The 27,032-nt window shown below is 44.5% G+C and overlaps 2 protein-coding genes and 1 long non-coding RNA gene across 3 annotated transcripts in view; all 3 read left to right on the forward strand.

Annotated features, from left to right (window-relative positions):
• Window positions 1-21,476, forward strand: part of LOC130684263 (uncharacterized) — a 32,394-nt gene extending 10,918 nt beyond the window's left edge. The window contains exons 2-3 of the long non-coding RNA XR_008998458.1: window positions 11,233-11,400; window positions 21,391-21,476. This is a non-coding gene — a long non-coding RNA (uncharacterized LOC130684263). The remainder of the gene's footprint in view (window positions 1-11,232; window positions 11,401-21,390) is intronic.
• On the forward strand, window positions 3,455-5,541 carry LOC130684262 (cell division control protein 42 homolog). The gene is given in 1 exon segment (XM_057504411.1): window positions 3,455-5,541. A coding segment is annotated over 1 exon segment (576 nt). The 5' UTR covers window positions 3,455-3,532; the 3' UTR covers window positions 4,109-5,541.
• Window positions 21,475-27,032, forward strand: part of LOC118916009 (dedicator of cytokinesis protein 1-like) — a 50,911-nt gene continuing 45,353 nt past the window's right edge. Inside the window, 2 exon segments of the mRNA XM_057504964.1 lie at window positions 21,475-21,527; window positions 21,663-21,819. Of these exon segments, the coding sequence (XP_057360947.1) occupies window positions 21,475-21,527; window positions 21,663-21,819 (210 nt within the window).

Consider the following 27,032-nt stretch of genomic DNA (forward strand, 5'->3'; position numbering starts at 1 on the left):
GTGACGGCTGGAAGGACTTCCTTTCTTGTTGGTTTGTGGCCCTCCTCTCCTGGCAGAACAGCGGCCTCTAGTGGCTTGTGCTGCGCAGCTGCGCGCAGACAGGGTTTCTGCTTCCTGCCCGGCTGCTATTGAGTTAATCTCCGCTGTTGCTGTGGGCGTGGCCTGGCTCGGGCAGCTACTCCAAAATGGTGGAGTCGCGTTGGAGCAGGAGCGGCTGGGAGGCTATTTATCTCTGTAAGGGGCCTCCCTGCTCCCTGCAGCCCAGGGGTTAGGGTGCCCAGAGATCCCGGATTCCCTACCTCTGGATTACGTGACCCGCCCTGCCCCTTTAAGACTTCCAAAAAGCACCCGCCAAAACAAAACAACGCCCACCAAAAAAAAAAAAAAAAAAAAAAAATTTTTTTAATTAAAAAAAAAAAAAAAAAAAGGTGGTCGTTCGTTTTTCTTTATTCTGCGGTGCCAGCCTCAGGCCTCTGCTCACCGGTCTTTCTGCCCTGTTTCCCTAGTATTGGGGTCCCTATCCCTTTAAGACTTCGAAAAAGCACTCGCCAAAACAAAACAGCAAAAAAGCAAAAAAAAATGGTCGCGCGCTTTTCTTATGTCCTCTGTCGCCCAGCCTCCAGTGCCCGCTCACTGTTCTTGCTGCCCTGTTTTCCTAGTATCGAGCGCCCTGCACTCTGGCCCGGATGGCTGGGGCTGGGTGTTCGGCAGTCCTGGGCACCGTCTCCCTCCCGCTTTGCCTGCTCTTCTCCCTCCGGGAGCTGGGGGGGAGGGGCGCTCGGGTCCCGCGGGGTCGGGGCTTGTATCTTACCCCCTTCGCGAGGCGCTGGGTTCTCTCAGGTGCGGATGTGTTCTGGATATTGTCCTGTGTCCTCTGGTCTTTATTCTAGGAAGGGTTGTCTTTGTTATATTTTCATAGATATATGTTGTTTTGGGAGGAGATTTCCGCTGCTCTACTCACGCCGCCATCTTCTGCCCCTCTCCTTAAGTTTCTCATCTTAACCACAATAACAAGAAAAGGAGAACAAAAGATAACAATTAATACAACCTTATTAATATATTAATTAGAGTGACACAGAATTCTCTATGAAAATGTTTGTCGCTATGCCATGTAGTTCTGTAGGTAACCACCTTATAGAAATAAATAATCTGATGGTAATTCAGTATCCTCTCACGATCTTTAATGTGGCCTCAGTGAACCTGGCCGCTCTCCTAGTTGAGATTAAGCTCTTCCTGGCCCCTGTGCTCTCCCTCAGCTGGCATTGTGCCACGGTGTCCTGGGCATCTTTCTCCAGCACTACAGACGGGCCTGAGCAAGGCTTCTCTCGCATCGCTTGGGTGCTCCTTCCTTCCCGCAGGCTGGCCCACGAAGCTTACAGTGGCTTTTGTGAGAGGCCTCTGCTCTTGCCGCCTCCAGGGACTCCACTCCCCTCTGCAAGACGGCAGGCATCTATCTGCTGCTCTCTCTAGTTACCCCAGGGCTGAGTCGGCTTCGTTGCATCCCAACCTGCTTGCTTCTTGAATAGGTTCCTAATCTCTATGAGTAGTGGCAGGAGAGCATGGCTAAGAAGGTGTCCTCACGGACCTTTAGTTCTGGGCAGAATAAAACAAGGTGATAAAAACTAAATGTGGTTTTTGATGAAGGATGAAATGATTCCATCGCCCTCCTGAGGACCCCTACAGCAGGTAGAGGCAGGGTTTTGAGGGCCACTCCTGCAATTTGGCTTTTTGATTAGCAAGTTCATGGCCGCCTGCTTTCAGCTGTAGCTAGATTTCCTCAGAGGATTTGACTCCTGATCCTTCTGAGTTCCCGGATGTCAGCAAACATGTGTACAGGAAGGCTTTGTCACCTCTCTAGGGAAAATTACAATTTTCAGATAGTCTTTGTCTGTTTATACAAAGGATGGAATCTTTTTCAAATGAGTCTTTACAGAGACAAATAAATGCAGAACACCTTGGGGGAAAAAAGGCTTTAAGGTACTCTATGGATAACACTAACAATACGGAAATCAAGAAGCTTGGTTTGACATGAGGCGCCAGCTGGGTTCTCAGGAGTAAAAATCCAGTGCAGAAGCTCCCAGGTGGAGATGAATTGCTGGTCGGAATGGCTCTGTCTGATTTGCTCTCTGTAGAAGCAGAAGCTGCATGCTGCATGCTGTTCGGGTAGCAGTCCTGGGGGCAGCTGAGGACCCCTTAAGGAAACTCTGTGCTCGTTCATTACCAGGGACTTGGCTGCAGCAGTTCCAATGCCCAGAACCTGAGCACTGGCTCTTGGCCATCAAAGGGCTTGCTCCATCTCCAGCCCAGAACCTTCCAGGCACTGCCCTGTCTCTGGCCTTCCTGCCTTCCCTGGGATGAGTCGATGCTCTGAGAGAAGGCCCCACTGTGGTCTCATCCCACCTTGCCCCTGCCTGGCTATGGCCTCAGTCATGTGACCCAGTCTTTCTGGGCTTCCATCTGTATTTGTAAGATAAAGAGGTTGGACTGAGATTTTTTTAAGAGCCTTCCAATCCCAAAGCTCAATCATTTCACATGTATGTGTTTTTCATTTATTATATATATGAATATATATATATGTGTGTGTGTGTATGTATATATATATATATATATATACATATATACACATATATATATTTATGGTGGTCTCAGTAATGAAATGGTAAGGTTTCTAGACCAGGGAGGGGGCCATTCATGATTCATTCTTATTGATCATACTGACAGGTGCAGTATTTGTCCTGGCATTTGTCCTGGCAACCCTGTCATTTCAGGACACAACAGGAAGGGACTGAATACAGCCCCACTAGAGAGGGGGCAGGAAAGGGCAGGAAGGGAGGCTCAGAGAGAGGACATGAAGGGAGTTGTTCTCTGCTGGACAGGAGAGAGTCCAGTGCTTTCCCAGGCTCCAGCATCCTTGGAGGTGATGTGAGCTCCACCTGCCGTGGCCAGCCCTCAGCCTGAATGTGCTGCTCTGCACAAGGTCCTCTCTGAGGCCAACTTTCACCCTGGCCCTTCCTAAGAGAGTGGCAACACATTTTTAGGTGTTGTTCAGTCTCACCTCTAAAGTACAAACTGAGTTGTGTATTCCCCAAAAAGGACAGTTTGAAGTGTGTTTTCAAATGGCAGTGCTTCATTCTGAAATGGCTTGGTAATAATTTTTGCATCATTTAGGATAACTGGAGACATCCACCTGGGAACATAATTCAGGCTGATCACTAACATATTAAAATGCTTCTTTCTTGCTTGATAAATAGCTGCTGCCCAACTCTTCCTGGCCCCTTAGTGCACCCTGTGCCCCCCGCCCCCCACCTCCGTGGCCTCTCCACTGAAGGGTCCCTGCCAGGCATGGAGCCTCCGAAACTCATCTGAGATCTCAGCTGGCCTGACTGATGGGTGCTCTTGCCTTTTTGGTTTTCTTTTAATTATTTTTATAAAAATCTTCATAGTCAGGGCAGTGCTGCCAACGCCCTGGCGGAGAAGCTGAGGTCATCATTGAATTCGAAATATTTAAGGTGGATACAAAACTGTTCCAGCAATGCAGACAATTAAGTGTGTTGTTGTGCGTGATGGTGCTGTTGGTAAAACATGCCTCCTGATATCTTACACAACAAACAAGTTTCCATCTGAGTATGTACTGACTGTTTTTGACAACTATGCAGTCACAGTAATGATTGGTGGAGAGCCGTATACCCTTGGACTTTTTGATACTGCAGGTCAAGAGGATTATGACAGATTATGACCGCTGAGTTGTCTACAAACAGATGTATTTCTAGTCTGTTTTTCAGTGGTCTCTCCATCCTCATTTGAAAATGTGAAAGAAAAGTGGGTACCTGAGATAACTCACCATTGTCCAAAGACCCCTTTCTTGCTTGTTGGGACCCAAATTGATCTCAGAGATGACCCCTCTACAATTGAGAAACTTGCCAAGAACAAACAGAAGCCAATCACTCCAGAGACTGCTGAAAAGCTGGCCCGTGACCTGAAGGCTGTCAAGTATGTGGAGTGTTCTGCACTTACGCAGAAAGGCCTAAAGAATGTATTTGACGAAGCAATACTGGCTGCCCTGGAGCCTCCAGAACCGAAGAAGAGCCGCAGGTGTGTGCTGCTATGAACACCTCTCCAGAGCCCTTTCTGCACAGCTGGTCGTAGCACCATACTTAAAAGCAATGTTTAAATCAAACTAAAGATTAAAAATTAAAATTCGTTTTTGCAATAATGACAAATGCCCTGCACCTACCCACATGTACTCATGTGAGATAAGGCCCGTAGGTATCGTTCCCTTCCCCCCTCAGTACTAGTTAATTTTGAGTAATTGTGTATTGTCAGAAAAGTGATCAGTACTAGTTTTTGTTTTGTTATTTGAAAAAAAAAAATTTTTTTTTTTTTGTTTAAAAGCAAGGCATGCTTGTGATGACTCTGTAACAGACTAATTTGGGTTGTTGAAGCTGCTCCTGGGCTCCACTCTGGAGAGTAAACTGGGACATCTAGTTGTTGTTAGTATTTTTTTTCTTTTTTTTTGTTGGGGGGGAGTGTGTGTGGGGTTTGTTTTTATTTAGTCATGTTTTTAAAATTCATTAACCATTGGACAGCCCTTAAGGGGAGGAGGACGGATTGATTCCACATTCCACTTCCTAGGTCTGGTTTAGAAAACATGTTCCCCATCTGGTGCTCTTAGGAAGGAGTATAGTAAATGCCTCATTTAATAACATACTCCTTTTTGAAAGTTGCCTTTTCTCTCCACCCTTGAGTAGGTCCAGTATTTGATGAAACTCATGAAAGTGGGTGGAACCTGTCTTGCCCCTCCTCTTTTCTAGCATGCACAATATATGTGACTGTGACTTTCAAGGAAATTTGTTTGCCATTTGCTGGTTTTTCTTTTTTTTTTAAGTTAATTTCTGACTTCTTTCACTGATAAATGAAGAAAAGTATTGCATCTTTTGAAATACACCAAGTGGATTGACTGCATAATTAAAAAACAAATTTTTCCCTGTCAGTCATTGTCTTATATGCTTAGCATAGGTGTGCAGCTTAATAGTGTATGATGTGGTGTTCCTAGAACACAGCTGAAGACCCGATACATAGAGGAAATAGGGGTGGTGCTAGAAGACAGATGTTTATGGAATGATTCACATCCTCTTTCAAGTTATGAGGATGGAGACCTGCTTCATTAAGAAGCTGAGGGTGGGGTGGGGGTGGGGAGAACACCTAACAACATGGGGACCAGTCAGGGGATGAATCCCCTTATTTCTGTTTTGCATATGAGGAACCCTAGAGCAGCCACTTGAGGCTCTCTAGTTTAATAAAAATCATGGAGAGAGTCTTAGGAAGACTCTTCATAAGTGTTAGTAGGGATTTTATCAGCTCATTTTGGTTGCAGTTTCCAATTTTTTTAAATGTTTAGGTAATCTTCTCTATCTTCCCCAAATCCTAATTCTTGTAGATTCATTAGTGGTTGAACCAGTGCTTTCTCATGTTTCAATTCTTTGTAAATGCATTCTTTTCAGATGTATTAAACAAAAATCCCTTCACAAAAAAAAAAAAAAATCTTCATAGTCAGCTCTGTAGCTCCTGAGACTGGCTACCATTTGGAACTGACTCCATTTCATTCTGTCCATTTCCAAGATTGCTATGAAGGCAGATGAGACGGGCCCCAGCGAGGTGGAAGCTTCTCTGTGATACCACCCCCAGGCCCTCTTGACGGCCTGACCGTCTGAGGGTGCACCCTTTGGGTCAATCAGATCTTTAAAGCTAGTTTGGAGTCATTGGTTCTGTCAACATTACCTGTCATTATGCTCCAAATAGGCTGAGTCAGGCAATGGAAACATTTGATTTGCAACATAAAGGATGCAGTTGAGAGAACAAATGTCCCATTTCATCCTGTCAGTTGCTGATTTGAATACGGTGATTAATGCGTAAGATCTCTTATGCAGCTTCTTAGCCAGGAAGGTGGACTCTTGGCATGAGAAGCAGCCAAGAGGTCAAAGGTAAACCATGTTTGATGAAGGGCATGCACCTGGGAACAGCAAGAGCCATCGACCAACATGACTAGTTTCCTTGCTTGTAAAAAAGTTATTATTTTTTAATTAAAAAAATTAATAAAAGTATCAACTGCCCATAGGCTCAGCCCCAAGCAGCCCCACAAGTAGCCAAGAATACCTTGGTGGGGTGGTCTCAGGTGGCCTGGCTCTGCTGCTGCGGATCTCAGGTGTTGGGATGGCTCAGGAATGTCGTTGCCGAGGCTGCCACTCTAGCGGTTTATGACAGCACCTCTCAGGTTCCCAGGATGGACACAACCTATTTTCTACACAGCTTTTTTTTCTTATTGGGCTCAGATTTGGGAACATATGTTGGCAGGCTGATCTGGCAACTCTGCCAAGAAAATATAAATAGAAGTGAGATAGATTTATCATCTTACAATTAGTCACCTATCACTCAATCAGGCCATGAGCCTGTCAGAAGTTCACCAATAACAGAAGTAACACCAGTGAGTCACTGAAGTAGTAATTAGGAGAAGTGTACACGGCACATGCCCCAAAGACAGTTTGTGAGCCAAGAGCTCTCAGACCACAGTCTAGAAGGAAGCTCAGGGACCTGTTGTCATGAATGGCTGTGCACTGGGGAGGCAGCCAGTGTTAGTTCTTCACCGTGATTGGTGGCATTATTAGAATTTTCTCAAGTGATAAGGAATTGGTCCGTGATTACCTTATATCAGCCTTGGAAAACGGTTTTAAGTTGTGCTTAGGATTTCGGGAGGCATCCGCAAGAAATGACCCAGGTCAAGTTAGCCTTGCAGAGAATAAGCTAAATTTAAGCTTTATTTGTATGACTAAACTGGTTTTGTATGCTCAGGGAATTTTCAAAGCTGGTCTCCATTTGATTTTTATTTTAACAAGCCAAATGCTCCATGACACTATTTCTTCTGTAAGAATAGAAATGTTAGCATAAGAGTAGCCATTTTAAGGGCCTAGAAGCCATTTTCTGAGGTTGTGACTTAAAAAGAAAAACTGGAGCTGGGTAAGGCCTAGAAAAACAAGATAATCAATCATGAACACCGGAATAAGGCAGCGGTGACCCTTCGTCAGCTAACCTTGGTCAGTAAATCCTACATACCAAGCTTATCGTGCAGAACCGCCCTGACAATTGAGGGATGGTCTTATCCTGCTCTTGCCTAACCCCAGGATGTATGTCCGCCCTGACCTCTTGCTTAATCCCAGGATGTATGTCTGCCCTGACAATTGAAGAATGGTCTTATCTTGCCTAACCCCAGGATGTATGTCTTGCAAGAATAATGTATAGCTGTGGAAAATTACTATGAGTTAAGTGCTTTGAAAATGCTATATAAACCCTTGACTCTGAGTGCTCGGGGTCCTTGTTGAAACCCGCTGTGTCGGGCAGACACTTGGACCCCAGCTAGCTGGAATAACAATAAACCTCTTGCTTGTTGCATCGATCTGCTGTGGCCTTCGTCTCCTCACTGGGGGGGAAGCGCAGACCAGAATAAGGCCATTGGGTCTTACACTTCCTGGAGTCTTTCCAGTAATGTGTGTGCTACATTGAGATGAATGTCTGATATCTCACCTCTAAGCACAGCTTTAGAGCAAGGATCTGGGGTCTGTTTTACTCAATTTAATGTGAATGCAAACACAGCCCGGCCCCGTGGGACAGAGCAGTGTGTTGGGTTTTTTTTATTTCCTCCCAAACCTGTCATATTTTGAGTCTGAAAGGAGAAATGAAAAGCAGTCTCTCTCTACAAAAAGGTGGTATAGGGGGGATGTGCTTATTTATCCAGCTCTTCAGTTATTTATCAAAGCGTGCTCCGTGCTGCAGCCTCCTGGAGCGCCCCATCTCACTGTCGCTCTTGCTGCCTCGATTTATATTTTGTTTATTACATACAGAGCACTGGAGCCGGCACAGCGCAGCCAATGTGGCCAGAACAAATGGGCGCGAAAAGATCTCTTTGGGGGCTGGGCTCAGGCTGGGATATTTTTTCAAGCAGGGATTCCCTTCGTGGGTAATTGGGAGGGCTGAACAAACTGTGTGCTTTTCATTAAACCCTTACACAGTCAGGCCGTATCAGCCTGACTGAATAATGGAAACTTTTGCTGTGTCTACCCTTGTGTGGAGATTTCCTGGGGTAAGACATGGTTTAAAATGTCCTAGATTTCTGAGGGTTTGTGATTGTAAAGCGATCATCTGAATGCCCAGGGAGAGGATGCTGATGGGGGATCCGGCTTCCCCGAACTGGTGCAGTTTGGTTTCCCAGGGAGAGGCTCCAGCTTGTGTAAACTAGAAGAAGGACTCCAGGGGGGTTTTGAACAATTAGGGAGTGGTAACCAGGAGACTGGCAAGGTGACTGGAAGTGAAACATTTCCATTGTGATCCAGTCATAACCCGGTTCTTCCATTGTCTCAAAAGAAAAAAAAAACAAACAAGCGTCCTCTTTTCCTGGAAGTCTACACTGCAGAGTCACCTTGATTTCCATTAATTCCAAACCAGGGTTCATCATTAAATTTGAGCAAGATATGCTCCAGGGGAAATCCATAATGCAAATGTCAAAAAAATGATGAATAGTGGAGAGCCACCCAGCCTTGGTCACCTTGAGGAACATTCCTTTGCAAAGGTTAAATCTCCAGGGATGTCACTAGAAGTAGAGCTCCATGCTGGCCTCAGGCCAATGGTTTCTGTATTAATGGGAGGATTGATAATCGAAGATTAGGAAGCCATCATTTTTATAACTTACTTCCCAATCCCTGCACCTACAATCACTTGTTACTGCTTTAAATGTCTCTCCTGCTTGGCACAGAGCTGTCGGTGACAGACAGGGCACTCTGTGACACTCCATTGTGGCTGATGAACAACTCGCTGTCACTGTCATCTGCTTTCTGAAACACTGGCTCTGACATTTTTAAGCATAATACAAGAAAAGTGTCACCTGAGAGGCTGAATATAACAGCATTTTTAAGAGAATGCTTTGCAGTAGTTACATGCCTTTCAGAAATATTAAGCATTTGGGAAATTAATCAGAATTGGTCAAAAACACTTTTGCTCATTTAGTAAAACTTCAAAGTAAGATTTTAATTATATTCAGGTTCCTTAGTGAATATTTTATTGGTGTGTTTCTGCACCCTTACAAATTTTAGAAATGTGTTATTTATGAGAATTGTGTATTTTGTTAAGTGTAGTTATTTGTAATAGTCAAATTTGTTTAATGGTTGTTTTTCAAAAATGTGTATGATCTGAGATTTGAAGAAAATGAAATTCTTTAGCATCCATTCTGTTTCCTGGTTGTATAAAAATGTTAGTAGGATCAATTAACTGAATAAATTGCTGGTGTTAATAACAAAATTTCACAATAATCCACTCAAGCATTTAATTCTTGTGCCTTCTTCTATTCTGTGTTGAAAATGAAATGATAGAAATTATAATGGGGTGAAATGAAATCAAATCAAGATTCTTGAAATATAAGACAGGAGGGAAGGATTTTTAAAAGACTGCTTTCTTGATGGGACCTATATTTAAATGTAACCGTATCACCTTAGAGAAGGCACTCTCCCCACTTTTTTAGAAATGAGTTTTCCAGCAGCTCCATCCAGGCAGTGAAATAGGGAGGTGGTTGCTGTTGATCTTTCCTCTGCCTTCCCCCAGATCTTTCCTGTTCATTTTGGACACTGTCTCTAAGGTCACCCATGTCACTCCAGCCCGCAGGGATTTAGAACCAGCACACCCCAAGGGTATGGAAGCCACTGCAGGGGTGGGGCATGGTGGCAGGAAAATGTGGGTGAAGGAGACTCTGAGTTGGCAGCATCTGAGTGAAAGGCAGAGGCCTCGAAAGGTGGGACACCAAGACTTCAGGAAAAGAAAATAATTGAAATAGAAAGGGAAAAAACAAGGTTTAGTGCCTGCAAGAATCCAGTCTACTTTCTGGGGCACACAGTTTAGAATTACGATTCCCCAGTAATGCTCTATAAAATGACAGGTTACTGTCCTTGGCATTTGGGTGACTGAATAGCAGAGAGGTAAGGAAGTGGTGTGGACAGTCAGCACCATTTCTATTCCGGGAAGGTGGGAAGATCCCGTGACAAGCAGGCAGGGAGTCAGGGACACAGCAGGTATTTCAGAATCACAGACCCACATTCCAGTCCTGCTCCTGTTTCCACTGAGCAGGGCTGCAGCCTTGAAAATGGCCCTGTTTCCTCATCTGCACAATGAGATAAGAATGGCACCCACCCTTGGGGGGGATGCTGATATTGAGGGGGGATGCATGTATGGGCATCGGGTAGAAGGTCAATCTCTGTTGCTTCTCAGTTTTGCTGTAAAAAGTAAAGTCTCTTTTTTAAAAAGAGAGGAATAGTAGCCACCTCACAAAGTTAGTATGAGTCCAGTGAGACTTTTTCTACGAGGCTTGTCACTCAGTAAGTACTTGGTAGGTGTTAGCTGATATAATATTCATTATCACTCACAATGGCAGTAGTACAACTTTTGAGAAGCCTTATCCTGAATTCTTTAAAAATCATATCTGGGAAGATAGGCGTGGTGAGATCAATGAAGTAGTTATTTAAATAAGCATATATAAGTAAGTTATTTAAATAAACAAGCCTTAGCCAAAGAAGGCAGAATTATTTCTATATTCACAACTTCATATTCTGAGGCCAATGTTAGTAGGATCAATTAACTGAATAAATTGCTTTCATTTCTTTGATTGCAGTCATTCAGAATGCTACCAAAAGCACTCTGCACTATTTACAAAGGTTCCAAATAGCATGTTCTTCTCCCTCAGATGTTGGAGAGACACAGAGGACCCAAGAACCATGAACTCTACTCCCTTGCTTTGCCAACTCTTGTTCATTGTCCAAAACTGAGACACCACGTGTTCCATCTCCCAGCCCATGTCTGTCCAAAACTGGGTACCTGTTAGCCACTCATGGCTTTGCTCTGTGTGGTGTAATTGCCTGTTTGTGAAACAAAGACATTTATTTACCTTCCATAACAGAGAAGTCATGGCTACAGGCCTTATATTGGATGGATTTTTTAATGGTTTCACTTAGGACATTTAGAATGTAGTTCATTTATTATGCTAAAGGCTGGACACATTCAAAATGCCTGCAAATAAGAAATGGATGCATATTACCAAGAGCCTAACATTCAGACTCACAGTGATCTGTGTTCTGATTTGTCCATGAAAGCCCATTTTACAGTTATTGTTTTATTTCTGAATAATGGATTTCTTTATTTAAGGTCAACACAAGATAAAGTTCATTCCAGAAATGGTTGGTCCAGTATTAGAAATGACACTGATACCTGAGACGGAGCTGCACAAAGCTACCCTCCCCATCTTCTTTGATCTGATGCAGTGCGAATTCCACTTGACCTGAAGCTTCCAGATGGGAAGGACATAGGTGTGCGGTAAGTGGAGAAGATGGACCACAAGACTGAAACCATGAAAAAGACTTTTAGGTGGTTCTAGAGCTAAAGTTGTTGCATATGGAAAACATAATTCCCAATAGCCTGAGAGATAAAAATCCAAGGACTTTTCCTTTTTAAAGAAGCCTATCATCCTTTACTCATCTTTAAGGGAATTTTACTCTGTTTTTGGCTTTTCCTTATTAACTTTTATCTGGATTGCCTTACACATTAAACCCTGAATAAAAGTGTCTTCTTCACCCTCCTTGGTACGAGCAGTCTTGGAGCATGTAGTCAGATGTTACTGTGTTTTCTGGGACTGGCTGCTTATTGCCGATTCATGTTATCATAAGGTCTACATGCTTTGCTTCCTAGTCTTTGAAATGTGTGGCTCGATCTTTTTACTTGTGCAGTGGAACTGATGAGAATGCCTCAGAGAAAGTATGTAAAGTGTTCCAAACATGCTCAAGCACCAGGAAGAGCAGGATCTGAATAATTTATGTTTGAGAAGAGCAAAGTCTCCTTCCCTGGACTCCCTGAACGTAAGCACAATGTTGACCTTTTCAGTGCTCATGGTGGGCACACGCCCCCAAGCAGGAACACCATGGTTTTCTCCCTAGTGTGCTACTGGTTTGGCCACATGCTTTTTGCAGGAGGCAGGAAAAGAACCAAAACGATAGGGATTCTTCTACACAGCGCAACCATTGTTAAAGTACTATAGTATTTCAAGTAAGGGAATATTTGTTTTATGTAGGTTTTTGAGGGATTTTGAAGAAAATTCCTACATTGAAGAGAAAGCAAAACTGTACCAATCAAGGCAGCGTGGTTTTAGTGGGATCTGTTATTTAAAAGAGTAGATTTTCCTTCCCCACCTTTGTACTTTGTAGTTTAAAGGAGCTTTGAATAGTTTCTAGGTTTCCATTGGTCAGTGTTCACCATTACTGCATGAAGGTAATAGCCATGAAGAATAATAATGCTGCTATTTCTAGAACAAAAACAGACACAAAGCTAAAAGAACCTCTGCTCTGTGAATAAGAGTTGAGTTCAGATACTGAAGTCAGGTAGACCATGATTTGCAGCTTAGCCTGGTACCACCTGGGTTTTGAGCAAATTACTGAACATCTTTAAGTCTCCGATTCAGAGCTGTAACATTGGTAGAATCTGCTTGAAAGGGATGTTATGAGAAGTGAATAAAATAAACTCATGAAGACCTTCCTTCCTTCCTTCCTTCCTTCCTTCCTTCCTTCCTTCCTTCTTCCCTTCCTCCCTCCCTCCCTCCCTCCCTCCCTCCCTCTCTTCCCAAAGGGGAGGAGGGTTTCCTAACATTTATTTATTTAAAACATTATAGAGGCTATCTTAAAAGAACAGCTGTTTTTGTTTCTCTGGTCCTCTCTCAGTTTTTGTACATATGTAATGTAATGTTGTAAAGGTTGCCCATGTTTTTTGTTGCTCCTTTTGTTAGACGATATGTCAAAGACATTTTCCTTGATTAAAATGTAATAACCATGATTTTGATGGTGGTATAACATTTCAGAAAATGAGTTGGTTAGTCTTTTCTTACCTATCCCCTTTAGTTGAGCTTATAGGTTGTCTATAGATTTTTCTTCCTACTCTTATTACTACTATTATTTTTTACTACTATAATTGTGCAGTGAACATACTCATGCATATAGCCTGAATTTCTTGTGAATGTTTTCCTGGTATATATTCTTCAAAATGGAATTGCTGATTCGAAGTATTTTTAGAGCTTTTGACAGCATTGCCAAATTTTTTATGCTGTTGCCATAAGATCTGACCCATCTCCACTGCCGCTGGCACCACATCGTGGTCCAGTTTCATTACTACCTCACCAGAACTAGGAATTATAATTTAAAATGCTTTTTCCTAGGCTGAAAATACATCTGACATTTTGAATTGTATATGAATCAGTCTTCAAAGATGGACCTTATGAAAAAAAAGCTATTAAATTAGAGAATCAGGTAAAGGAGAAAAATGAATTTATATAGATAAATGTTACTAGCCCAGGAAACTAAGGTCAAAGACCTTTCAAACATGGTCACTTGTCATTCTTTTAAGCAGTTTGTGTCAAAATAAGGTCAAGGGCAGTTGGAGTAAAGAGGTGAATAAGAGGTCAGCTTTGAGTGTTCCTCTTCTGTTGGCCCTTCTTTTTGCCTCATTCCTGTCTTGCTAGAAGTTTAACGTATCTTAAGACAGTCTTCTGAGCAGGTGCTTCCTTTTCTGGGGCTCTCAGGCTCTCAGGTTTGTCTGTGAGTGGCACAAAGCTAATGAGAGCCATGGCGGTTTTGCCTCTATTCCCGGCCGTTTGCCCCTGGGCTGACTTCAGAATTTTCACTACCAGGGAACATCTTTCCAGAAAACTAAACTGACTTCTGTTTTGCAATTGCACTGCCATATACTGTGCCCCCAGTGAGTGCAGGCCAGTGAAAGCATAAGCAGGGAGATGCAGGTCCCCAGAACTCAGTCAGGCTGAGCATGCTCAGCTACTTGCATTTTTTGACTGGTATCCACTGTCCCTTCATTCGTCTGTGTTGTCTCCTGTTTGTCCCTTCACAGACAAGTGGTGGGACTCACCAAGGGTTTTTCAACTAAAGGCCAAAAAAACAAAGCTAGTGAAAGAAGTCTGTCTGTTAATCTGTTTGGAATTTGGAAAAGGTCCATTTCCTTTTCTGCTGGGATATCACCCTTTATTTTTTTCTCTTGGCCTGTCTCAGCCTCCCGGGTGGAAGGTCACCCTTCCCAGACCTGCTTCCTCATTGTCCCCATGTTGGCCAGGCCTCTTATTGCTTGGTTTCCTGGGTGGGGGTCAGGCTGCACTGGCCCTGCCATGCTTGCTCTGTGGGCCTGTGTGGCTGGTCACAGGGACTGGCCAGTCCTTCCTCTGCCCATCTCAGCCCCTGTACTCCTCCCAGCCCTTGGCCCAGGGCTCTCTGGGACCAATGCTTGCCTCTGGGCCTGCTCTGTCTTCTCTGACTTCTTTCTGTTCTCAGTTCAGCCCCTACCCTACCACTCTGTTGAAGTGGTGGGCCCACCATCTATTCTTGCTGCTGGTCACTTGGTAGTGACTGGCACATGCACAGAACAGCTGTGCGTAGCCGCCCTGCCTGCATCCCAGGGATCTCTAGGATGGGGCTGGCTGGCTGCTATTTAACTAATCTGCCACCAATCCAATTACCTAACCTTATTAGTCACATCAACAAGGGCTTATATTGGCTGCACTTTGATAGCAGATGTGCAAACCTAATGGAGTTAGGGGAAGACAGTACGCTGTTCTCGTTTCCACAGAATTTCAGCTTTGAACCTGGGATGTAGCTTTTTTTTTTTTTTTTAAGGTTTTTCTGAGTGGGGTGGTTGATACACTATTTGGGAAATACACCATGTCCAGGTTGTGCTCTGCTCTTTCAGTTGGAACGGAGAGGGGGGCCCGCTGGATTCAGGAGAAAAACCTGCAATTTTACTCAGGATTCAACTGCATCAGGCCATTATTGGAATTTCAGCAGCATGTCTTGCAGATCAGCTGCCCTGCAGTCCCCAGCGTTGCTTCTCCTGTGCTCCTTGGCTGCCGAGGAGGCATTTCATTAGAATGTTCTTGTCCACACCCTTCCCGAGAGTCTGTTTCTTTCCAGGTCCCCACTTTTGCAAGAAAGAGCACGAGTCTTTCAGAATAGGTGTGTCCTTGTCTTGTGTTACCAGTCCAGCCTATCCAGGGCCCGAGTGCCAAATGGGCTACCTGCTTGTGGGATGGGTGGCATGGAATTAATTGGTCCATATGCTCTGCCCTCCTGGTGGCCCAGGAACTCTTTCCAGGGTTGCCTGGCAGCGCCTCAAGTCAGCCTGATACCATGTGTGCTGGGTAGTCTGTGTCACAGGTGATGCAGATGCTCTGCAAAGACTGCTGACAGAGATTCTCTAATGCCCACGGAAGCTCCCTAGAACAGGACATGTTGTGTAGGGACCTGAGGCCAAGGAGGAAGTTGATCTGATCCAATAGAGGAGCTTGGATGGGGCAGAAGTATATGGACAAGGAAGCCCATGTACATCGAGTGGCCTTCAGTGCTTCTAGAAATCCCCACCACCCACAAGACACCCTGCTTCCTGTGGGCTGGTGTGCACCGCTCTGGACCAATGGTCCAGTGAAAGGAAGACATTCCAAGAGACTGGTGGTGTGCAACGTTTGTGAAATGAACACTGCCTCCCATCCCCAGATGCCTGCCAGGCCAGTTCGTCCTCTGTCTGGTTGGTGTAGTGGTGAGGCAGGGGTGGCACCTTCTGCTGAGGTTGTCCCTTTCCCCCTTGGGGCTTGCACTGCAGATGCCCCATCAGTAGGAAGGCAAGGGTCCACCCAGGGGCCTCAGCTAGACGTCCGCTCCAGCTGTGCCCTCACAGGGCCCCCCCGCCTGAGGCAGCCATCGGTGAAAACAGCCACCCTCCATTATCAGCCCTGTCTGTGTGGCCGCTGTGCTTTCTCTGTCCTGTCCAGGTGGCTGTTCTGTGTCTCCACTCAGCAAAGCCTGTTCTCTTCTTTCTCCCACTTCCATTTCCTCTGAGTGCTTCCAGCACTCCAGCCGCCCTTGGCTAGCTGCCCTGGTTCTTACAGGTAGGATGTCCCACCTAGACTCCTAAATTGTCCCCTTCTACTGCTTCTGTGGTCCATTAGGCTCAGAGGACACGTCTTCTGCTCTCTCTGCTTGTGCCACCCATCCCACAAGCAGGTAGCCCATTTGGCACTCGGGCCCTGGATAGGCTGGACTGGTAACACAGGACAAGGACACACCTATTCTGAAAGTTGGCTAGTGGGTTCACTGTCCTGTGCCCACCTGTGCCTTTCCCAGTCCCAGAGTAGCATGTTTACACTGAAACTGAGGACTTTGGGAAATCTTCATGTTTTCCAAAGGTGAAATCCTACATGAGAAGATTTCAGCATTTGCTAAGCCAGTACAGAGGGGCTTGGAGGCATCAGTGGCTTAGTGCTCCTCGTATCATCCACGTAGCCCTGGTGAGCCACGTTACCATGATAGGAACCTTTTCTGTGCCTGAAACAAACCTCTCCTCCATCTCACTAAGACCCCTGCTCCCAAATGAGTAATATTCCCAGTCTCAGCTTCACAGGGTTTTGCTTCATAAGAAAAAGCATACCTTTAAATTCTCTCCTGGCACCTTTGTAAAGAATTCCATTTGTTATGTCTTTGGAAAATATAGAACTAACAGCTGAGAATTGCAGCAAATGACTGTATGGGCTACATACCATTAATAAAAGTGGAATGCAGAAGGCTCTGCAGTAAAATAATATTTTCAGTTATAGAGCTGCTTTCTGTGAGCTTTGTGAGGGTCAGTAAAATGCCCCAGTTTCCAAAAATTCCCATTTAGTTGTAACAATATTAGAACATGAGTAATCTTTGTGTCTTTGTTTCTGGGTTCCTGCTCGAATAATCTCTTCGTCCTATCCATGCTGGTAACCGTAAGGAAATAAGTGAATAACCCAAGTGGTGGTGGGCAGCTTCTGCCACTCGGTGGGAAAGCCAGTGTATTTTGCACTGTAATATGAATGTGAGTACGATTGGTGGCAATTTTATCATGTTTCTTCATTCTTTGGGATTTCGTTTGTTGGTTTGCTTATTTTTGCCTTCAATTTCAAAATAACAATTGATTTTATTATGTTGGATGCTTAATGAGGAAATACAGTGCCCAAGAATTAGTCTTTTATCTAATTGAATCCCAGGCCTGAAAGCAGTCTGAGATGTCATAGAAACTAATACCCTCGATTCCAAGAGTTCTGATTACACTGCATTCTGTTCTTCAAAGCCCTTCAGCAAAGAGATGCCCAAACCCCCATAAATGGCTTTTAACCAAATTAAACAGGACTCACTCTGAGGGCATGTTCCTGGAGCCCATCGTCATTGTCTACAACCCAGAGTCACACCTCAGTGTGCGCGATGTGGAAATGGGGCGCAGCTGCACCTGCCTGAGGTCACCCAGGGTGCACCAGGCAGCAGACAGTTCCCCAGCCAGGCTACACCTGTGCGGGACCCATGGGTCTCTAGGCCTTTGGATATTTCATAGAAGCTTCAGGGTCAGCGAGCAGCCTGGATATAGAAGGAAGTGGGGATTTTAGAATTTGGGATATGGTGTGCTAGAGATTGTATAAGTAAGTCTGCAGGGTGGTTAAGCAAGAGTTACGCGGTACACCTAAAAACATGCCTGGGAAGAGGGATTAAAGTGTGAGTGAGAGATTGTGGGTGGTTGGGGTCAGTTACATTTAGAGTGGCCACATGTTAGTATGGAGCCCCAGGGGTGGTTCAGAGCCAGGCTGTTCTCCCAAGCCATGCCAGCTCCTTCTTCCTGGTGACGTGTTCCACGCAGATACAGTCAGCCACTTTCTCTCGCCCACCTCTCCTATCACTGCCGCAGAGCAGGGACATGGTTCTGCAATGCCACTGTATTGGTCCATTTCCATCTGGAAGTTCAGAAGCAGAGGATCTGACTCTTTGGAGCTCTTGGATCCTGGTGGATGGTCTCAAACCGTGGTCCTGCTTTTGGTATCGTGTAAGTAGTACTCCCTGAGTAATGGAAGGAAGCAGTGCACTGCAGGGCAGCGAGCAAGTGCACTAAGCATTATCTGTACACAGGTCAAAGATAACCTTTTGCTAACAAACTCAGGAGACCGTGTTCCTAGATTTCGGACTTTACCCTGCTCTTGATAACCTCTAAGCATTTCATCAATGTGATGAGTTATTTGTGCAAACCTTTCCATCCTGGTCCAGCTTCCTCTCTTCTAGCGTAATGCCAGATCCCTTCTGTAAATGTGTTCCTGGAAAATGCAGGCCTGCTTTTATCCATTTGTAAATGCATTATAGAGAATGGTAAATCTAACCCCCACCGAAAATGATGCATTACAAACTAAGCAGGATTGGCTTTTGGATTGCCCATACTGGAATCTTCCATTCCGCAATCTCTTAAATTAGAGCCAGCAGCCTGTGGCTAACCGAGGTGGTGAGTGGTGACAGCAGGGGTTCCTGTCTCAGCTAATTGAGTTACCAATGATGTCAGTAGCCCTCTTGCTTCACCCAGTTCATCTGAACAGCAGCCTTCACAAAGCCCTGTATTCATATGAGGCCATAGGTATTGGATGCTTAGAGATGCTCTGTTCAATATTTTAAGGTGGATACCCTGTGGATATTTTTGTAGTAGTATTGGTGATTCAGAAAAGACAGGAAAATAAAATGATTTTGCTTGTCACATGAGTGAGTCTCTGTCATCTTTGAGCAACACAGTAAACCCTTGCTAATTTTATCCTAACTGTAGAGAACCCTGTTGCAAATTACCAGATAGCATACATTTATGAGTAAGATAATAAACATGATTTTTATCAAACCAGCTCTGCTCTATGAGCAAATGTACTTCCTCCCATTTATTTGGACAGGACCGTTTTAATTCTGATTATGATAACAGTTCATAAGCACACTAGCAAATTTATTCTAGTATATTCTGTAAAAACTAATGAAGACCCTGGAAGCAGAGGCAAGCTGTGGATCTGTGGTATTGAATCCTTGCTGAGAAACAGAACAAGGTTGCCAGATGTTTGTGCAAATTACTTAGTTTAGACTAGAAGTTAGTAAAATTAGAATCAGCTGTGTTCTTCTGATTTCCTTATCCATCCACTCATTTTAGAAAACATTAAATTCATCAGTCAAAATTTGATAAGCAACATACTTAAGGAGCTGGTGCTTCCTTATTGCCCTTGTTTGTGACAGCTAGATTTATGTGGAAGCAGAGAAAACATGGCATTTCCATAAAGTACACTCCAAGTTCAAATACCTTCTGATTAACTAGTGATGAGCAATTTCAAAAGCCTGTGTGCTTTTTTTGCCTGTTAGGATGAGGCGTGTTTTTCTGCATTCTGTTTGCCTTCCTTATTGTGTGCTGAGGCGTGGAGTTGAATTGTATGGTTTGATTACATCTAGCTTTGTTTGTATCTCAGTTATTTGTTCTGAAGAATTAGCACTCACCAGACACTTAGTTTTTGGTGGTTCCATCATAGGACCATCTGGTAGATTGGATGGCCTGGAAACGCCAGCTTCCGGGCTAGCGGCAACCCGTCCCCCTCGCATCAGTTCCCTAAAAGAACTGCCTTTTGTAGAATTGTCTGTAAAGAGCAGATAATAGTGGGTTAGTATCAAGAGATTGTTACTTTACAGTAAAAGTCACTCTCATGAGACTAAAGATGAATAAAACAAAGCAAGTCATTCTCTCTTGTTCAGTGGAACCATCTCTCTCTCTTTCTCAAACTCCCTGAATGACTTGGAACAAACAGAGTGAGAAGGAAGGCATATATTTGGGGAGGAGGCAGTGGAGAGGATCACAAAGGGAACTGCAGGGACTCATGATGTCCAGGTTTATGTGATGTTGCTGAGTCCTTGATGTCAAGCAAGAATCAATACCTCTCTCCAGTCCTGTTTTACACCTTCGTTCATCTGTAGCATGAGAAAATTGCTGTGTTAGGCGGCGTGTCCCAATCAACATCAGGCAGGTCTCTGCCTGCTTTTCTCTGAGGTTCTTCCCTGGGTCTCATGAGGCCCTCTCCTCTGCCTCACGGGAGACCACAGTCCACTGCCACTCAGTCCCCAGCACCATAGATGGAGCTGGCAGTGCCTGTATCAGCCACACGCACGAGTGTGCTCACCACTTGGCTTGCATGGCCAGGAGAGCAGGTCGTGTCTGGGCATCCTGCTAGTCCCCTCTGCTGACATACTAAGCTCTCCACTGCTCTCGTTTCATACCAAGTCTGTCCTGTAATTGGCGTGCATGTAGCACCTTCATCCCACTAGAACACCCTCACCAGCCACTGTTCTTGGAGTTGGGAATACACCATGACCAAGAGAGATAAAAATTCTTTCTCTCACCCAGCTTAAATCCTTATGGCTTCTTGGGAATAACAGGGCATTTGGGGATTGTTGCTGGGAGAGCAGTGTCTGAGCGTATTATCATCCCAGGATCCCTGAGACCGTTGCCCATGTGCCATGGTGTGCTTGCTTTCTGTACCTTGAATTCAGCTGTCTCCAGCTCTGCAGGGGCTGACACGCTCACAGCCCCTCCTTACACCCTGGCCCAAGCCAGAGGGAAGCCTCAGGGCCCCTGGCTAGAGTCCCGGCACTGAGGTGGCTCCGAGTCCTGCAAGGGCTGCAGCACTGGGTAAGAAGGATGAGGATGCATGCCCACCGTCGTTGAGGTGGTTTTGTGTGGCCCCATTAGTCACAGGATTCAGGCAGCTGTTGTGAAAACACTTGGGAGAGTTGCACCTCTCCAGAATTTAGTTTTCCCAAAAGCTTATGTCCGAGTGACAAGTCAGTTCTAAGGATCCTGTCCCAGCCCTGTGCTCTGGAAATCCAAACAGAAGCTCTGGGGAGTTCAAAGAAGGGCCTGGAGGTGGACCTTCTTGAGATGCCTGCTAGTCTTTTAGAGACATTTCCACTCTTATTTTTATAGTATTTTTTTCAACCACAGTGAGATACTTCATGAGGAGCCATCAAGGGATGGCAGTGAAGTGGCCCCTCAGATGTTTTCAGATTGATGAGAACTCTGCTGGCAAGTAAAGAGCCATCTGTTCATTTCTGGGAACCCATGAGCTATTTTCAGTGTTACTTGTTCATAGAGATGAAGCTTGGGGCTTTTTTAGTGTCGCTCCTCAATTTTTTTTCTCCGGTTTCCTTGTCTTCCTCTGGCTTCTGCTATCAGAATACACATATTTAGGCTCCATTAACCAGGAAAGGACATGAAAGATTCCCCCAGTGATGGGGGGGGTCATCAGAAGTCCCAAGGGGCTCAGGGGTGGCAACTCTTAAGTGAAATCCGGCTTCAGAGGCATAGAGAGTGACTGTGTGGTGATCATCTCTTGTCAGCTTGTGTACTATTGACGTTCCGTCACACAATGAAATATCCTCCATGCTGATTATTTATGCTTCCTCTGTTTAATTATAGTTTGCAAATGAGATCATCACCAAGCTGGATCATGAAGTGGAAGGAGGCAGAGGACATGAGCAGTACAAGGTGTTATTTGATAAAATGGAAGTGTTGATTAACAGTGGGGCTTATGTCAGAATAGAGACAGAGAGACTGTAATTAGACTACAATGAACTTTGTAGCCCAGAAATAATTAAAATGTGTTAATAATGGAAAATATTTTAAATTGCACCTCAGACAAGTTTCTTTTTCTGAGTGTGATTAACAAGGTGTGTATAATTATTTTTCAGCCTCCTGGAGCACTGCAGGAAGCACAAATACCTGGCCAAAACGGGAGAAACTTTTGTAAAACTTGTTGTGCACCTGATGGAAAGACTTCTGGATTATAGAACCATCATGCATGATGAGAACAAAGAAAACAGGACGAGCTGTACTGTCAATGTGCTGGTGAGTGAAAAGTTCATTTAACTTCCAGTCTTCCCAGGAAGCCAGCAATGTAAGTAGGAAGTTCAGAGGCCTCTTGCCAGCTGGCCACAGAGCTTTCCATGCAATGCAGCATCGTTTGCATATTTTCTCATCTGTTTCGGGGGAGGGATAACAACGAACTGTGTGCAGGTCTGCTCTGAAGAAGGTGGCAAAGTCATGTCCCCTCTGGATGTTACCACACAGCTCTTCCATGTGGCTGAGAATGCTGCACCATCTTATCTTGTAACCACAGTAGCACCTGTGTTGGTAACAGGGGCAAAGGGCTTCAGTATAAGGAGATTGTGAGCATGTCCTGTAGCGGGTTGAATGGTGGTCCCTGAAAGGTGTGTCCACATTCTAATCCTCAGAACCTTGAACATGACCTTATATGGAAAAAAGGCTCTTTGCAGATTGACTGAGTTAAGGATCTCAGGGTGAGGTCACCTTGGATTACCCAGGGCCCTAAATCCGTCGATGAATGTCCTTTTAAGAGACAGAGAAGGAGAGGGCCATCTAAGGCTGGAGCCTGAGTCAGGGTGGTGTGGCCACAAGCCAAGGGAGCCCTGGGCCTGCCAGGACCTGGAAGAGGCAGAGTGGGATTCTCCCCCAGAGCCGTCAGAGGGACCTTGGTTCTGCTGACGCCTTGACTTCAGACTCTGGGCTCCAGCCTGTGAGAGAGTACAGATCTGTTGTCTTAAGCCCAGTGTGTGGCCATTTGTCATGGCAGCCACAAGAAGCCAGTGCATGGCCTCAGGGACAGCAGATGGCTGGGGCCGAGTTGGCCCTCTTGCACCCCTGCTGACACTGTGACTCGGCTGGGTACTGTGGACACGGCCTTCCTCATGTCATCGTGGTGCATCGGCTAGTGCTGTAGGTGGTACGGGCTTTTCAGAAGTTTTAGGACAAGCTCAGTGACAGGGACTGCTGGAACCACATGACTGCCACTTCTGGCCCAGAGCTCCGTGCATCTTCCTGCATCCTCCCCCTGCTCCCAGAGGAGCCAGAGAAGCCGACTCCTGGCCCTGGAAGGGGTTTTCTAACCTTCCCTGCCCGCCCCAAGGTGGGGCTGCAGGAAAACACTACACCTACTTTGTTCTACTTAATGCATTTCTGTGGATTTTCCATATCGCCATCTGGTCATTGGGCAACATATGGATCCTTGGTCTTGACTTCTGTGTCCATGATTTGTATGGACTTAGAGGCACTTTCAGCTCATGGTGATAGACTTTTGTGTTTGGAGAAATATGACACATTCATTCATTCTATAGAAAATCACCAAGATGTTTGGATTGAAAAGATAAACAGAAGGCACTATTTACACCTTCCATCCACCCTGGCATCAGTACTGAATCTGTGCTTTGCACCAGGAACTTGCAGCTAGAACCATGTGGCCTCCTCAGCCCCTGCATTCTATGATGGGGCAATCTGTTTCATCTAGTGATAAACATTTTCTGTAGCAAGTTTTCCTCTCCTTAAAAATCCAAGTATGGGGGACTTCTGATTTCTGGTCCAATTTGTAAGAGAAGCTTGGAAGTTTCACTCCCATCCTCACCACGAGGAAAAAGCTGGCTGTAAACAATTCTTGTTACTGAAAGTAAACAATTCTTAGCTTCGCAGGGAAAACTGCTGCCTCCCAAATTGGAGAGACAGGAGGTTACAGAGAATCACAGCTTACCGGAGCAGAAGCCCAGGAGCAGAATGAGCTGTCAGAGACAGTACTGGATTCCCATTACCCAGTACATCGTGTCCACCGTCACTGTAAGATTGTAAGGCACACTAAAGGCACGAAACACAGTTTGAAGAGATAGAGCAGCCATCAGAGCCAGATTCAGATATGGCAAGAGGTTTTGGAATTATCAGACTGGGATTTTAAATAACCGTGATTAATATGCTAAGAGCACTAATGTAAAAGGAGACATTATGCAAAAACAGATGAGTAGCATAAGCAGAGAGGTGGAAAGTGTAAGGAAGAATCAAGAAATCCACAACACTAACAGTGAAGAGTACTTTTGATCTTGTCAATAGATTGGACACAGTTGAGGAAAGAATCGGCTTCAGCCGTCCATATACATTTGCATGCGTTCTGTGAGTCTGGGCAGCTATGGGAATTACTGGCTTCTGGCATCAATGCCTGAGACCTGTCCGCTGCTGTGCTCGCCTTCACATCCACCTGTAGTCTCAGCAAAGCACAGCAGCGAGCCCTTCCCCGGGTAAGGACCTCCATCTTTCGCACGGAAATGAGCCCGGCCCTTGCTTCACTGTCTTCCTGCATTCTTGCCTCGGTTCAAAGTAATTTACTTTGGTGGTGCCAGTGTGGTTAACATGAAATAGAAAACAGTCTTTTTCTGCAGATGAGAAATGGAAACCTTTTCAGAATCATTCCCTACTGGGGACATACTTTTTCTAGTGCTCCTTCTGATCTTGAAGGGAACCTGAGTGGCCAGATGGTGTCCAGAGGGAAGAATTACTAATGTCTGTTAGCTTTTCAGCTTTGGTAATTGAGAATGCTATTTGTTTTAAGCAAGACCTCTCATGTTCACTGGATATGAAACCTAGCAGAGAAGTGGTGATGTGCTTTGAACATGGCCATCTATCTCCAGGACCAGGGTCAGAGAACAAGCTCTTGTAATGACACATGCAGCCAGAGTTTCTGACGTTAACATGTGTTAACGTCACAGAGCCTCGGTCCCTCCCTATTGTTACTGCTGTCAGCACTAGCGGGGCTTTAGCTAAGAAACACACCCAGGATTTCTGACCTCATTAAACTTCTTCCAACTTGCACATTCTGAGTCACCCCACGTAGAGTGAAGTGTTCCCTTCTTAGGTTTCCTGGGGATAAGATGGATACCAACCTATCATGATGCTTGCATTTAAAAAATAAAATAGGTCCTAGGGAGTAAAGAGAAACAAGAAACTGGATTTTTACAGGTAGGTGTCCTGGCTCTAAATATTCACTGCCAATCTCACATTTAATGATATAAATAAAAATATAAATCTGCTTCTAATCTCTCAGTCCATTTTTACCTTTTCTCCTGGTACTTTTGTTATAAAACAAATGGGGTTTCATAGAGATGAATATGGATATCCATCTCTAGATGAACATGGTATATAAACATAGGCTAGAAATATAAAAAAATGTGTGCCATTTATCACTAAGCAGAAGTCCTCTTGAAATCCTAATGTTAAAACATAACATGGAATTTAATGATGCCCTGTAAAGCCCATTACCAAGTTTCCATTAGAACCAGTGTTGCTGGTTTTTTTTTTTAATGAAGTTAGTGGAACATATTAAGTTGTGTGGGCTCATTAATATCTTACTCTCCCTAGCATTTAAAGAAAGAAAATATTAAAATGAAAATGTAAGAGACACAAGCAGTCAGTCACTCTGTCTAGCCACCTAAGCCTCCTACATATGCCCCTGCAAGGACATCTACTTGGTATATTAGATCATGGTTCCTTGACAAAACGCACATCTGTAATTGAGTAGAATTCATTGTCACCTCATAATCAAGTCACCTAATTCTAAGCAGTCATTAACATATCCCTATCTAAGACTGGTAGAATCTTTGTTAACATACAGATGTTTACGTTCTTCAGGGCCCCTTTACAAGACTAATTAAGGTGGTTCTGATTGGAATCTAAAAAATCGAGTTTCTGCTTTAGTCATAAAGGAGTACAAAATCGCGATGTAATGCCAATGTGTAAGTTCTGAAAGAACAATGGGTAGTGGTGGATTGGAGTTGGGGGCCAGTCCCGATGGGGCCACATGGAGAGCTCCCACAGAGGTCAGCTCTGGTGCCAGGGGCGTTGAGAGAGGACGGGGTGGGGGGCGGGGGTGGGGTGCTGCTTGCAGAGCCCAGACTGCAGAGCACCAGAGCAGCGTCAACATTTACGTAAGAAACGCAAAGGTTTTATATAGAAACTGGGATTTGAGATGAGTGTCCTTCAGTTCTAGAGAGGTTTTGAAGTCTTAGGAAGGGAACAGAACTCAGCACAGGCAGGAAATAGAACCTACCCGTGTCTCCGAGAGAGGAATGAAAGTCGTACGATATCCCCATTGTGAAATTGTAAAGGAGAATGATCAGACACTTAGGAAAGGATTAAAAATATGAGTGCAGAAGAAAATGATGTGAAATCATCGCTGGTAAAATACTGGTCAGTTCGAGTTGGAAGTGGAGGGCTTATTCTCTACCTTTGATGCAGATTCTCTTTGTTACATCGCCCTGAGTTGTCAGCTGAAAATATCCTCATTAGTGAGCTGTATCTTTCGAACTAGAGGGCATTAAAATCTCAGAGGCAGCAGAAATAGGGAAATCTTTGGTGCATTTTTCTAACAGTGCCCCCTCTTTCTATATTTGCTCATTTTTCAGAGGGATCAATTTTGGCAGCTGTGTGGGTTTTTTTGCTAATGAAATTAAACAACTTATTTCATCTTATTGGATAATTGAATACCTTCACAATGCTGATTGATCTCAGGCACTGATTCCAGAGTTCTAACGTTGTGTTCAGGTGCTGAGTTTCACATTGAAAGTAGTTCTGGTGTTTCTATCCTGAGGCCTGGTTAGTGAGATTTTAAAGTGTTTTATAGAGATCTCATATTAAAGAAGTGTATTTTTGATACACATTCTTATGCTCATCCTGAAGATATTTTATAATTTATAGAAACAGCCCGTCACTTATAATCTACTAATTTGCTCTCCTCCATCGGTACTTACAAAGTGCCTATGAAGTGGCAACCCGTTTTCCTACTATTTTTGGTCAGGTGTCTCTGTCTAGACCCACACTGTCCACTGGAAATTTCTGTGACAATGGAAATGTTCTGTGTCTGCACAGTTCACTTCAAGAGCCCTAGCTCCATGTGGCTACTGAGCACTCACAGTCTGGCAAGTGCAACTGAGGAAGTGGATTTTTAAGTTCCTTTAATTTTAATTGAATTTATTTTACATTTGAACACGTGGCTGGTGCTACAGTTTCAGGCACCTCAAGTGTGGAATACCACCGTGCTTCTTGTGGCTCTTGTCAGGGCTGGCTCTAGCATGTTTAAATCCTGTTGGTGATGCTACTCCCAAATTTGGGGTCTTGAGCTAATTTATTTTTACTTCTAATGAGTTTGCAATGGTTAAGAAATCATATTTGGATAGTACCTTATTTTAATCAAAGACAGATGACTTTCAAATAACAGAAGTAGATTTTAG

This window comes from Manis pentadactyla, chromosome 7, assembly GCF_030020395.1.
Source record: "Manis pentadactyla isolate mManPen7 chromosome 7, mManPen7.hap1, whole genome shotgun sequence".
Taxonomy (NCBI): domain Eukaryota; kingdom Metazoa; phylum Chordata; class Mammalia; order Pholidota; family Manidae; genus Manis; species Manis pentadactyla.